This window comes from Cryptococcus neoformans (genome assembly GCF_000091045.1).
Source record: "Cryptococcus neoformans var. neoformans JEC21 chromosome 8 sequence".
Classification (NCBI taxonomy): domain Eukaryota; kingdom Fungi; phylum Basidiomycota; class Tremellomycetes; order Tremellales; family Cryptococcaceae; genus Cryptococcus; species Cryptococcus deneoformans.
The window spans coordinates 1,096,030-1,108,356 of record NC_006693.1 but is presented as its reverse complement, the minus strand read 5'-3'; the positions used below and the strand labels follow the sequence as shown (position 1 = coordinate 1,108,356).

The 12,327-nt window shown below is 47.3% G+C and overlaps 6 protein-coding genes and 1 non-coding gene across 7 annotated transcripts; 5 read left to right on the top strand and 2 right to left on the bottom strand.

Annotated features, from left to right (window-relative positions):
* The first annotated feature begins 133 nt into the window (after positions 1 to 133).
* CNH00280 (ATP dependent RNA helicase, putative) lies at positions 134 to 2,920 on the top strand. The gene is made up of 7 exons (XM_572221.2): positions 134 to 690; positions 736 to 1,214; positions 1,264 to 1,391; positions 1,443 to 1,627; positions 1,689 to 1,810; positions 1,860 to 2,637; positions 2,696 to 2,920. The coding sequence occupies exons 1-7, from the start codon at positions 189 to 191 to the stop codon at positions 2,818 to 2,820; spliced, it is 2,319 nt and encodes a 772-aa protein (XP_572221.1). The 5' UTR covers positions 134 to 188; the 3' UTR covers positions 2,821 to 2,920.
* Positions 2,921 to 3,086: 166 nt separating this feature from the next.
* Positions 3,087 to 4,197, top strand: CNH00285 (hypothetical protein). The gene is made up of 3 exons (XM_024658716.1): positions 3,087 to 3,355; positions 3,408 to 3,584; positions 3,649 to 4,197. Exons 1-3 carry the CDS (start codon positions 3,125 to 3,127, stop codon positions 4,084 to 4,086), a joined length of 846 nt encoding a protein of 281 aa, XP_024514629.1. The 5' UTR covers positions 3,087 to 3,124; the 3' UTR covers positions 4,087 to 4,197.
* Positions 4,198 to 4,552: 355 nt separating this feature from the next.
* On the top strand, positions 4,553 to 6,930 carry CNH00290 (cyclin-dependent protein kinase, putative). The gene is made up of 11 exons (XM_572222.2): positions 4,553 to 4,847; positions 4,913 to 4,967; positions 5,048 to 5,153; positions 5,220 to 5,293; positions 5,351 to 5,449; positions 5,498 to 5,644; positions 5,695 to 5,783; positions 5,835 to 5,961; positions 6,016 to 6,097; positions 6,151 to 6,531; positions 6,594 to 6,930. Coding segments are annotated over exons 1-11 (1,293 nt in total). The 5' UTR covers positions 4,553 to 4,845; the 3' UTR covers positions 6,725 to 6,930.
* On the bottom strand, positions 6,772 to 8,317 carry CNH00300 (conserved hypothetical protein). Its single transcript, XM_572223.2, has 5 exons — positions 7,936 to 8,317; positions 7,625 to 7,874; positions 7,290 to 7,566; positions 7,113 to 7,232; positions 6,772 to 7,058 (listed from the first exon to the last, which is right to left on the bottom strand). The coding sequence occupies exons 1-5, from the start codon at positions 8,266 to 8,268 to the stop codon at positions 7,022 to 7,024; spliced, it is 1,017 nt and encodes a 338-aa protein (XP_572223.1). The 5' UTR covers positions 8,269 to 8,317; the 3' UTR covers positions 6,772 to 7,021.
* Positions 8,318 to 8,443: 126 nt separating this feature from the next.
* Positions 8,444 to 8,538, top strand: CNH00310. The gene has a single exon. It is a non-coding gene; the product is annotated as a tRNA-Ser (tRNA).
* A 294-nt stretch (positions 8,539 to 8,832) lies between these two features.
* CNH00320 (hypothetical protein) lies at positions 8,833 to 10,617 on the top strand. The gene is made up of 11 exons (XM_024657622.1): positions 8,833 to 9,286; positions 9,390 to 9,412; positions 9,462 to 9,504; positions 9,567 to 9,581; positions 9,632 to 9,698; positions 9,756 to 9,769; positions 9,824 to 9,858; positions 9,932 to 10,039; positions 10,144 to 10,303; positions 10,372 to 10,449; positions 10,498 to 10,617. The coding sequence occupies exons 1-11, from the start codon at positions 9,001 to 9,003 to the stop codon at positions 10,524 to 10,526; spliced, it is 858 nt and encodes a 285-aa protein (XP_024513303.1). The 5' UTR covers positions 8,833 to 9,000; the 3' UTR covers positions 10,527 to 10,617.
* On the bottom strand, positions 10,591 to 12,253 carry CNH00330 (conserved hypothetical protein). The gene is made up of 5 exons (XM_572225.2): positions 12,156 to 12,253; positions 11,756 to 12,062; positions 11,401 to 11,601; positions 11,021 to 11,337; positions 10,591 to 10,956 (listed from the first exon to the last, which is right to left on the bottom strand). The coding sequence occupies exons 1-5, from the start codon at positions 12,190 to 12,192 to the stop codon at positions 10,745 to 10,747; spliced, it is 1,074 nt and encodes a 357-aa protein (XP_572225.1). The 5' UTR covers positions 12,193 to 12,253; the 3' UTR covers positions 10,591 to 10,744.
* Between the last annotated feature and the right edge of the window lie 74 nt (positions 12,254 to 12,327).

The following is a 12,327-nucleotide window of genomic DNA, read 5'->3' as shown; positions in this document are numbered from 1 at the left end:
CCTCCGTCGTTGCCAGGGAAGATTATTATTACCGTGAAAGAACCAAAGGAGACGCGTTTAAAGGTCACGTGATTTGTTTATCATGTAAAAGTTGAGCTTCAAAAGTCGGAACAATGAAGAATGGCAGAAGCACTGTACTCATAGTATCCCCACTGTACTCATAGTATCCCGGAGTTATTTCATCGATCATGGCGAAGATTGACAAGAAGACCAAGCTCAAGCTCAACAAGAAGTCTGTGAGAGCCCCATCTAAGCCTACTACGGAGAAGAAGCCCAAAAAGTATGTTACGGCCGACACGCTCACATGGAAGCCCGTCAAAACTTCAAGCTTTTCTGGCATCGACGGTGGGGGCGGTATGATGATGCTTGAGGAGCTCGAAGATGTTGGGATTGAGTGGGAAGAGACCGATGGTGGGAGAAAGATTGCAAAATTTGTCGAAGTGGAAAGCAAGACGAGTAAGGGCAAGAAGAACGCCGCGCAAGAGGAACCCAATCAAGAAGGGCGAGGAGACGATGAGAAAGCCTCTTCAGCAAGTGAAACTGAGGAAGGTAAAAAGGCCGATGACAAAGAAGCCGTTGAGGAGGATGATGAAGAAGAGTTCCCCGATTTCGCTGGGTTCGCTGAAGAGGACCTCAACGCTGCAGACGAGGAGGAACATCCCAATTTAGACGACGAGCCTGCTTTCAACGGTATGTACATGTTTGATGATATAGCTAGTACTGATAGATCCCCAGATGACCTTCTCCCGGAATGGTCTTCTATTTCCCTTCATCCCTCCCTCAAGCGTTCTTTCCTTGCATCCAGCTTCACCGCTCCTACTGCCATCCAATCTCGAGCCATCCCCGCTGGAATTACTGGTCGAGACGTCGTTGGTGTCGCGGAAACCGGTTCCGGTAAAACACTCGCTTATTCTTTACCCATCCTCCATTATCTCCTTGGCCAACGCAAATCGAAAGCTGGCATCAAGCGCCCCTTGTCCGCTTTAGTCCTTTGTCCTACAAGAGAACTTGCTCTGCAAGTGATGGACCATCTCAATGCCTTGTTGAAACATGCACTCGCCACTCCAGATGGGGAGAAACCGCAAGGCCCACCTAGAGTCAGCGTTGGCTCTGTCGTTGGTGGTCTAAGTGCGCAAAAGCAGAAGAGAATTTTAGAGAGGGGATGTGATGTCATTGTTGCGACTCCTGGCCGGTTATGGGACCTCATCAAGGCTGTGAGTCCATCTACTGTTGGTTTGGCGCTTTTGGCTTACATATTTGTAGGATGATGAGCTCGCGACGAGTGTCAGGACATTAAGATTTTTGGTTATTGATGAGGCGGACCGAATGATTGAGAACGGACACTTTGCAGAGTTGGAGAGTATCGTCAAACTTACTCAACGTTCTACCGCGTAAGCCCTCCTTGTATTTCGGATCGACCGTGGCTAATGTGTTGAAACTAGCCAACAAGGCCCTGATGATGATGACCCCGTATTCCAAGCTATGGCTACTCTCTTTGAAGAGTCAACGGCTAGGGAGGACATGCAGACGTTTGTTTTCTCCGCTACTCTTTCCAAGGATTTGCAGAAGAACCTCAAGAGGAGAAGCAGATCTTGGAAAGGGAAAGGAAAAAGGTCATCTACTCTTGGTAAGTTCACATGGGTCCTTTTTAGACCATAGCTATTAGACCATAGCTAATGTTACTGTAGAGGATTTGGTGGAGAAGCTTGATTTTAGAGATGAGAACCCCGAAGTTATTGATTTGTCCCCCGAAGGAGGTGTCGTTTCCTCATTGAGGGAGAGTATGATCGAGTCTACAAAGGACGACAAGGTATGCAATCTCATCCACTTGCAATGAGCTAATTTAATACCTCATGCAGGATCTCTATCTCTATTATTTCCTTCTCCGATACCCTGGCAGATCTATCGTCTTTGTTAACTCTATCGACTCTATCCGTCGTCTTCTCCCCCTTTTCACTCTCCTCCAACTTCCCGTTTTCCCTCTTCACTCCCATCTCCAACAAAAGCAGCGTCTTAAGAACCTCGACCGATTCAAATCCAACCCCAAAGGTATCCTGATTGCAACCGACGTCGCTGCGCGAGGTTTGGATATCCCCCAAGTTGATCACGTTGTTCACTTCAACCTGCCCCGAACGGCGGACGCGTACATTCACCGATCAGGTCGTACTGCTCGAGCCCAAAATGAGGGTTTCGCATTACAACTTGTGTCTCCGGATGAAAAGTCTGTCCAGAGGGCATTGATGAAGAGCCTTGAGCGAACGCATGAGCTACCCGATCTGCCTATCGAAGCCGGTTTCCTTCCTTCTCTTCGTGAGCGACTGAGAGTGGCGACTGAAATTGAGAAGGCACAACATCGAGCGACCAAAGCAACTCACGATAAAAACTGGTTACTCGAAGCTGCCGAGGCCATGGATATTGATATCGACCCTTCCATGCTCGATGGAGAAGACGATGATCCCGATGCTCCTTATTATAAACCTAAGAAGCAGGATAGGGGCAAAGGCAAAGCATCTGTGGAGAATTTGAAGATGGAGTTGAAGGCTTTGTTGCAGGAGAAGCTTGTCGCAAGGGGTGTGTCGATCAGGTATCCGACAAGTGGAAGTAAAGTCATCGTGGATGACCTAATCAAATCAACCGGTGAGTTTGTCCCCCCTCTTTATAAATCCTGTCTCACAGAAGGCTGATAACCATATAGGTCACGGGATGTTGTTGGGTGCAAGCACTAGCAAAGCTTACGACCAAGTGGAGAAGACTGGGAAGAGAAAATTAGGATCTGGGAGACCTGGAGCTGTCAAGAAGAAAAAGGTGGAGGGCCGATGATTATATCATTCCCTCAGGCGCTTGTGCATGCATAGCTGTATATCCCATTATTTACTACCAACTCATTCCATATTCTTTTCCCAATGCAAAGAAACATAGAGACAAAAAGGAGAATAGAACCGTGACAAACGAAGAAACGAATAGCAAAGAGAAACGAATGTCTCACAGATCTCGGCTATCAACCCCGCCCATGAGATTTGGTTCCGCGCCCAATAACGGGTGCCAACGAAATATATGCTGGGCCCCACCTCCATCTTGCCATCCATGATACTTGTTTGCAGCGAAACCAGGGAAAGAGAGCATTATGATCGAGCCCGTCGTAGATCCTTCATTACGAGAACCACCAATAGCAGGCTCCTCAAGGGGAAAGCGGAAAGCAAAGGGGGGAAGCAGTTCTGGTAATGCTGCCAGCACGAGCCGGAGGGGCAGGGGCAGGCCGAGACGAGCAAGGGGCAGCGATGATGGGGTAAGGGGCGTTAGTAGTACAGATGGACAAACGCCCAACGTGCAAGACGCGTATAATGCTGAGAGCAGTGTGAGGAAATTGTGACCTCTTTGTCTTGAGAACCAGCGCTGAGTCATTACAGAAACGACTGAGGATAGCTTCGCCTTTTAAGCTACATGCAGCCATACAAGGTCGTAAAGATACACTTTATGGGTCTGGCTCTTCTGTAGCTGGCCCCTCGAGAAAGAGTTCGCGCAGTGGTGCTACAGGGATGGAGTCTTTGGCTTCGGTGGCTGTAGCTCATGACCCAAGAAGAAATGTGAGTAACATCCGTCGCAAAATTGAGGTTATGTGGTGCCTACTTGAATGGTATGCGACCGTAGTCTTCTTACAACCGACCACCTTATCCGTTCGGCTTGACTCCCTTCCGTTATCCCTGCCATAATCTGGACTTACCACCACCTCCGCCTGGTAATCCCAACGATCCAAATTTCAGGCCGTTTGATCCCAGAGCTTTTCATGAAGAGGGCGCCGCATCAACTCTCTCTTCGAACGGTACCACTAGCAAGTCGACTCCCATACACACTCCTGTAGATCCAAGTTCATCAGGCCCAAGTCGACAATATGCTTCTGCCACCCATCATCATTATCCCGCGCGGCCTCATCATTATACGGGTGGTTATCGGGCGAGTCAGGCAGAACTGGAAGCCAATGCTCATGCGGCTTATGAGTCCATATCAGCACTATTATCTGCTTCTCAATATCCTGTAATGGATGAGCTGGGGGATAATGAGAGGTATGGACCTGAGCAGGGTGCTTAGAATACAGACTTCTTGCTTTTTGAGCGAGCTGTTGGGTCATACGGGCGGAGTATTTTTTATCATACTGCAAAATGCTACTTGGGCTTAGAGTATTTTTTAAGAACTTTGTATAGATAAACTGTCATTATGTGAATTACATCGATAGTTATGGTTAATCAAGCCAGCAGGCAAAAGAATAGCATTGCCACAGAAGGAGATGACTGTAGGAAGTAGTATGCGAGCAGGAAAGAAGAAGGCAGCGAGAGTAGTACCACGAGGATCCATTACACACCCTTGATTCTAAAAAGCCTATAGATATCCTCTCCTTTCACAAAGCAGTTGAAATTTTCAATGACAGGTTGACAAGCATACATGATGGAAAAAAGTCGTCGAAACGACTTTGAAAGAGGCAAACTGATCCAGACGCCAGTCCGTGGGAGAGAAATATCGCTCCGTTAGTAATGGTGCCTGCAGACTTTACATTCAATTGCGTCGGTTCGGAACGTGTGTACATACTTCTCCAACCCTTTCTGCTCTTACTTTCATCCACCTCTACCCAGTTCCTGTCGCCTGCATCACCTAGTAGACGACGTCTTTCCGAGGAGTACAGAAGTGTGCGGATTAATACATACGACGCAAGCCCGTAGACGCACCACCTTCAAGCTCCCACAACAGCAGGTCCAAAGTCGACTTGAACGATTGTACAAATCTTTCTTGTCTCACCAAGGTTGAACTCCACAGGCCTCTACCCACTCAGGCATCGCTTTATTATATTTCACGATGTAAGTTTGGTCACGCGGCCCGTGCAAGAAGCAGCTGTTGAAGCAGGATCTAATTCGTTCGGCAGGAATTACGTCCAGCTTGAGAAACTTGGTGAAGGTACTTATGCCACTGTGTACAAGGTGAGTTATGGCCTTCCGCTCAGAGCCCCACCTGTCCTCAATCTAGTTTACTTCATTCTAACCTTATGTTCTAAACATAGGGTCGATCGAGAACGACTTCAGAAATCGTGGCGCTCAAGGAGATCCATCTGGATGCGGAAGAGGGGACACCGAGTACTGCTATTCGAGAGATCAGTCTTATGAAGGGTACGATTTCTATTCTCTTCATTGTGACGTGAGAGGGAGAGACGTGTTGGTTAACGAGATGGATAGAGCTTAAGCACGTAAACATTGTCCGCCTGCACGATGTTGTTCACACCGAATCTAAGCTTGTCCTCATCTTCGAGGTGAGGCGATATTAATTTTTCTCTGAAGGATGGAAATGCTGACAAGTGGGAATGCAGTACTGTGAACAGGATTTGAAGAGATATATGGATATCCACGGTGATCGCGGTGCTCTGGACCTTAACACCGTCAAGAGCTTTACGCACCAGCTTCTTCAGGTTCGTCTACCAACTTCTCTTTTGACCCATTAGTCTGACGCGGGGCAGGGTATCGCATTTTGCCATGATCATCGTGTCTTACATCGAGACCTCAAACCACAAAACCTGTTGATCAACAAACGAGGAGAATTGAAGATTGGTGATTTTGGTTTGGCAAGGGCGTTTGGTGTGCCAGTGAACACGTTCAGTAATGAAGTATGTCCAGCCATCTTAACGTTCTGCAGGGTGAAAATTGACGAAGTTAGGTTGTGACTCTTTGGTACCGTGCACCGGATGTTTTGCTCGGGTCAAGGACGTATAGCACAAGTATTGACATATGGAGTGTCGGATGCATGTACGTCCAGCATCAAGATTGTCGCTCCAGTTTGCTAATTTGCTCGTTTAGATTCGCAGAGATGATCACAGGATACCCTCTCTTTAGAGGAAGAGATAATGCCGATCAACTGGTGCAGATCATGAAGATCGTCGGCACACCAAGCGATGCCACCATTGCTCAGATCAAGTTGAACTCTGTGGGTCAGGATTACTGGTGAGAGGTGGATAACGTGTCCTGATTTTCAACGCAGCCTGAGATTCAAATCAAGTCTCCTTTGGCTAAACATGCCAAACAGCCGTTCCAGGCAATTATTCCCCGAGCGCCTAGAGATGGTACGTGTTATTTATCTGCACTCTGAACCTTCACTAATGTTATGACCCTGTAGCCATCAGCCTCCTTGAACATCTTCTTCAATTCGAGCCCACTCGACGGTATGACGCCCACCAAGCTATGGCTCACCAATATTTCACCTCTGGCCCTATCGCCCCTCCCACATTGCATGAGAACAACCCAGCTGTTTCATCCGCTTCATCTCTTGCCCTTCCTCCAAGGGTGGCTGCGCGAGCCAGCCAGGCTTCCGCTGCTGTGCAAGCTCAGCAAGCTGCTCAAGCTCAAGCGCAGGCGCAAGCCCAAGCTCAAGCTCAAGCCCAGGCGGCGCAGAATGCCCAGATGATGGCTCAGCAACAGCAACAGCAACAGCAGCAGCAGCAGCAGCAGCAGCAGTATGAGATGATGATGGGACAGCAGAATATGCAGGGGTATTACGGTACGTTTTCTCTATTCTGCTTGACCTTGATATAATGTAGAGTACTGACATCATGATGACAGACCCTCAAGCGGCCGCACAGATGCAAGCCCATCAGCAGGCGCAAGCGCAAGCGCATGCAGCCCAGATGCAGCAAATGGCTCAACAAGGGTATTACATGAATCCCAATGGACAGCATGGGCATCACCATTAATCACTGTCTGTTGAATCATTCTGATCAGAACAGTGGAAGGACAACTAGAATAATAAGGTGCATGAAGGATTGTACATGAAAGCGAAAGATAGATAACATTTGGAAATGGGTAATGAGCAGCAACGGATACTGAACTTGAGAATACCGTACAATAAGAGACTATGTTGCAAATACCTTTTGTTATGCATGAACAAATATACTTCGACGAATGTTACAATAATACATTTCAGGACCTAGATAAGGGTCACATGTCTAAGAAAAGAGCTGAACAAGTTGTTTGCAGGTTTGATTACGGTCTCAAAGAGCAGTTCCTCTCTCGAAGTTGGCTCGGATCCTAAGGTATCACGGTTAGTATACATATACAAACGGCGAGTGGTAATCGACATACTCTTTCGTGTACTTGTCAAAGTATCGAGAGATTTTCTTGTTGAACACCTTGTTCCTTTCATTGATGTAGTTGATTTCTCCATCTTCGTCATCCTTCTTGGTTCGCTTCTTTTTCCCAATGCTGCAGTCCAAGTCAGTTCTGCTTTTTTTTCACAAAGCTTGAGATAGGATGACATACTCTTTGTTGATCTTGGAGATGACCCTGTCGACCGCATCCTCACTAGGCTTGTTATCACCATATACCAATGTGTCTGCTCCTCGATAAAGGTCCTCTGCACCAGTGAGCCCTGGTTTTGACGAGGAAGCAGCAAGGGAGGAAGAGGTGGCGCGAGCTGGGACGAGTGTACCAGGAGCAAGGCCGAGGGCAGCCTCCTTCTGTCGTTCGTAGGCAACAAGGTCGGCCTTCGTTGCTCGAAGGTTACGGTTATATTTCTTATACGCATCATCTTCGGCGTCTGCAAAACGGATGTTGAGTATCGTATAAAAGGGTCAATACGAGGTAGAAAGACGTACTGTGGAAATGAGTGTCCTGTTTGACCTTTTGCTCCTCCAATTTAGCCTGCCATCTCTCGTTATCCTCAATCGTCCACTCCCAATTCTTCTTCCTTTCAATGTCTTCACCATTTTCTTCAGCCTCGGCTTTAAGTCGGAGAGTTTGAGCAAGCTTGCGTTGCTTTTCGAGACGGGCAAGCTCTTTGGCTGTCACCTGAGCTTTCTGATGGTCTTCCACCAGGTCGCGACGATTTTGAGCTGCAGATTGGTTCTGAAGCAAAAGCATGTCAGCAAGTTTACTGGGCCATGTGGGAAAAATGTCAGTTACTTACCATCTTCATACGCAACTCCTTGATTTTAGCCATTCGCTCCGCCATGGACATTTTCTCCTTGCCCTTGTTGCTCTTCACGTGCTCTTTTTCCGCAACCTCTTGTACCTGCTCGTCTTGCTCCGCTTCCCCTGCGTCGGTCTCTCTAGTTTCCAAACCCTCAGCAGCATCAACTTCTTCGCTCTCACTACTAACTTCGTCCTTTTCCTCAACAACCTCGACGGCAGGGGCGGGCTCTTTTCTGGGTGCGCGGGAAGAACGTCGTTGCCCAATCGAGGGAGAAGGTGAAGGGGCGGTTGACTTGACGTCACGAGACTTGGACTTCCGGGGAGGCATTGTTATTATGGGTATAAGGCAGAAATGAAAAAGGTGATGATAATTCGTTACTGCCGTTGTTTGGAGTGACGGAAACGCTACTTCTGTCGTCGTCAGGGGTTGCAGGTAAGTGGCGAAATTTACGTAACACATGTAACAGGATCTATAAATGAGACTTTTTTGAATTTCAACCGTTGGAGTAGTGCGACAGTGGTTACTCGGTTCGATTAGAATTTAGAAATTCCTCATCGAATGCCGTCAGGCGCGCAGGTTCGAGTCCTGCCTGCTCCTTTCTTTTTTGCTTCTAACCTAACCCTTCGCAACTTTTATAGTAACCTCAAATATGTTGTAAGCCACTGCTCTTAATCCTGCTTATGAGAATCATGACAGTCTAAAGGGTCATCAACCCGTAAGGAGCTCATATCATTCGTCGACTGCGTACACAATCATGTCCTCACTTGCATCTGAAAAGCCACGGCGAGTCCCAAAAATCAAATCTCATATATGTTCTAGTGTCGAGCTCCACTTCTGACCGACTGCAATTGTACGGTGCATACGGTGTACTAACGCTCTTACGGAGCATGGAATTAACTCTATAGGTACAAACATTAAACATGGGACGAATATTATAGTATCAAGATAATAAAAGGGCCGCAAAAAAGTTTGAGCACGGCAGGCTGGATGATCTCGCTCCTCGGCATAGTGTACATGCCATCGTAACATGAAGGCTGTTGGCATTCTCTGACAGGTCGAATGAATTTTATTCAATGGTCCGGTCAATGCATTGCGGTAAGAAAACAGGCAGGAGCTGTTTTGGCCTTGCCCCCTTTGAGCTTCCAGGCTCATGTGATGCACGGGCCGCCGCGATTGATTGCCAGAAGGATGCCATCGAAGGATGAAGCACTCAAGTCTTCTTCCCTTGCATCTTCCACTCTTTCATCCTGCGACTTTTACCGCTTTAATCTATTCACTGCCGGACAGCAACCGAAGAAAAATATGTCAAAACGTGGCCTTTCTATGGAGGAGAAGAAGACGAAGAGTAGGTAATCAATTCTCTGGTCGTTGTGTCGCGTCAATGTCTCCAGTTCTCCAGATTCGGACGCACTTCTTGGGATCATGGGCTCATAGCTGACGTTTCCCAGTGTTGGAAATCTTTCATGAATCGGTGAGTAAGTCCATCAAAACCATCGAAATCTGAACTTAGACAAAACAAGGCCGAATTTTACTCTTTGAAAGAACTTGAGAAAATCGCTCCAAGTGAGAGCTTCATTGCTTTTTCCTTCCTAATTTCTACTTGAATGACACTTGATGTAATCCAGAGAGCAAGGGTATTGGTAAGCAGAACTATCGCAATGTTGTTATATTGCTTCTCACTTTGAAATAGTCGTACAAAGTGTGAAAGAAGTACTCGACGATCTTGTGAGCGACGGTTTCGTGGTCATGGATAAGATGTGAGGCCCCACATACTCATATATTACAAGTTGGCTGATGAGAAGATCGTCATGAAGTGGTACTGGCAATTGTGAGATGAATTTCATCCTTCTTCAATCACCTGCGTCCTGACCAAGGATATCAGACTTTTGGGCCCTTCCGAGTGCTGCAGGTGCTACAGTAAGCTCAAAATCATCTCAGGCTTTCCTTATCAACGTATCCGCCGGATGTCGTGTCTGACACTCGTTGAAAGAAAAATACTGCACTTGTCAAAGCCACCAAGGAGCTCGAAAAGATTGACGCTGGCATTTCCGAGACACAAGCAGGGTTGGTAGAGGCAGAAAAGGGCCGGGAAGATACTGTACGCTTCCATTTCCATCTTTTATCATCATGTCCTGCTGGGATGAGAGCTGTATCAAACTGAGCCTAAATTTCGCCGTCGTATTTGCACGTTAATATGTGTAGGAAGAACGCCGTACCCTTTTGGCTGCACTCCAGCAAGAAGAACAAACTTCTATTAAACTGAAAGCCGAGTTGGCTGCTTTCGGAGCTGCTGATCCAGTTAGGTATCAAAAGAAGAGAGAGGCGGTGAAAGTCTGCAAGGATGCAGCTGTAACATGGACTGGTACGTCCGGGGCTTGCCAAAAAAAAAAGTGGCAGTGCTATGGATATTGATGACAAGATGGAAACAAGATAATACATTAATGTTGCTTCAGTACGCTGTGTCGCTAGGGGTTGAAGCCGCGGCCATCAGAGGCATGCTCGGTATAAGTGAGTGCGCGGTGTAAGGCAAGGAATTTTTTTGTTGATATGAATTAGCGGAGGAATGGGAGGATCTCAAGTTGTGATAGTTAGCAACCTTTGTATCAGTAATAAACCTTCCGTCTATGTTCTGTATCATTGGCCATGTCATCATGCAAGAAAAGACATTCATTCCAGACATTGCAAACCTTTCCAAGCCAAGGCCAAGCTATATCCTACATCTATACATACACCAGACAATCTCCTCCCGAGTTTTCCGTCTCATTGTCCTTCCCCTTCTTCTATCTCATCACATAAACCGTTTTTAGAACGAATCATGCGGCCTGAAAAGTGCGGAGATAGACTCTCCGTTGTGCGTCCGTCTGATACTCTCAGCAATAACAGGGGCAATATCCAGAGTTTCGAGTAAACCGTTGCAAGCAATGACTCGCTTGGTCTGATCAATAGAGTTGGTGACTATGAGCTTCTTGACAGGTAGGTCTGAGAGGTTCTCCATGGTGGTATCAGAAAGAAGGCCTGTTTACGCATTGTCAACGAGGAATCTGTCAATGAGGATAGTGAATATGAAGCAAATACTTACCGTGGCTGACCAAAGCGTAGACCTCCTTGGCACCATTCTCCCTCAGAACACCAGCGGCCAACCTGACTGTGTGACCAGTGTCAATCATATCATCGATGAGGATTGCCACCTTTCCCTTGACATCACCGACAAGCAACTCCATTTTCTCAACAATGTTTGATTCGTCGTCGATGTCATGAGAGTGGACAGAGCCAGAGTCGGAGCCGGTAGGGGTAGGGGGAACGGTGGGGAGGCACATGGAGGCGGCAAGATCCCGCCGACGTTTACGATTGATGAGGGCAAAGTCGAGGTTCAGTTGGTCGGCGAGGGCGGTAGCTCTATGATCCCTCTAGTCAGTGATCTCCTTGGAGTTGCGCAGAATCCTCGATCAAAAGACTTACCGCTTGGCACCACCAGCATCAGGACTAACGATGATAGCATCTCTCCATCCGGGAATTTCAGACTTGATGTACTGCATCATTGTAGGCTCGGAAAAGAGGTTGTCAACGGGGATGTCGAAGAAACCTTGGATTTGAGAGGCGTGGAGATCCATGGTGATTACGTGGTCGGCACCGGCAACGGCGAGGAGGTTGGCGACAAGCCTGTATGTTTCATTGGGGATTGTACAAATGAAGATGATACAGACGTGGGCATAGTCGTAATTTGATTGAACATAGAGCCAAAGGGCATCAGCAACGTGCAAGTCTTTGCAAACGATGCCCCGCCAGAAAGAAATGAAAAAGGTGCTTCACTCACTTGGAAGTGATAGGAGCACGGGATTTGTCCTTCTTATCTTGCCTCGCATAAGGGTAACAAGGAATGACAGCAGTGATTCTCTTGGCTGAAGCGGTCTTGCATGCGGAGATCATAATGAGCAGCTCCATAAGATGGTCGTTGACGTCGGGAGGCGAAGGAGATTGGATGATGAAGACGTCCTCATCTCGGACGGAAGAGTGAATCTGAACTGAAGTTTCAAGGGAGCGAAACTTTGAAACATGGCAAGGGGTGAGGGTGATGCCGAGTCGAGCAGCGACAGCCTCTGCCAACTTGGGGTGGGCATTGCCTATTTCCACGCATATTTATCAGTACCACACTCAACAACGATGGCATCTCCTAAACTACAGTGCCGCTTCAACCAGCTGAAAAGGATACGCACCAGTAAGGAGCTTGATAGAGTTTCCTATTTGGTGCATTTTGTAGGCCTCTCCGTCCAGGTAAATAATTTGACGATGGTTTTCAGATAACTTTGTGAAGCATTCTTGAAATTCGTCTCTTTTTGACAGCCTCTGATTGCAGGACGGCAGCATCCACACTTTTTATCTCATTTA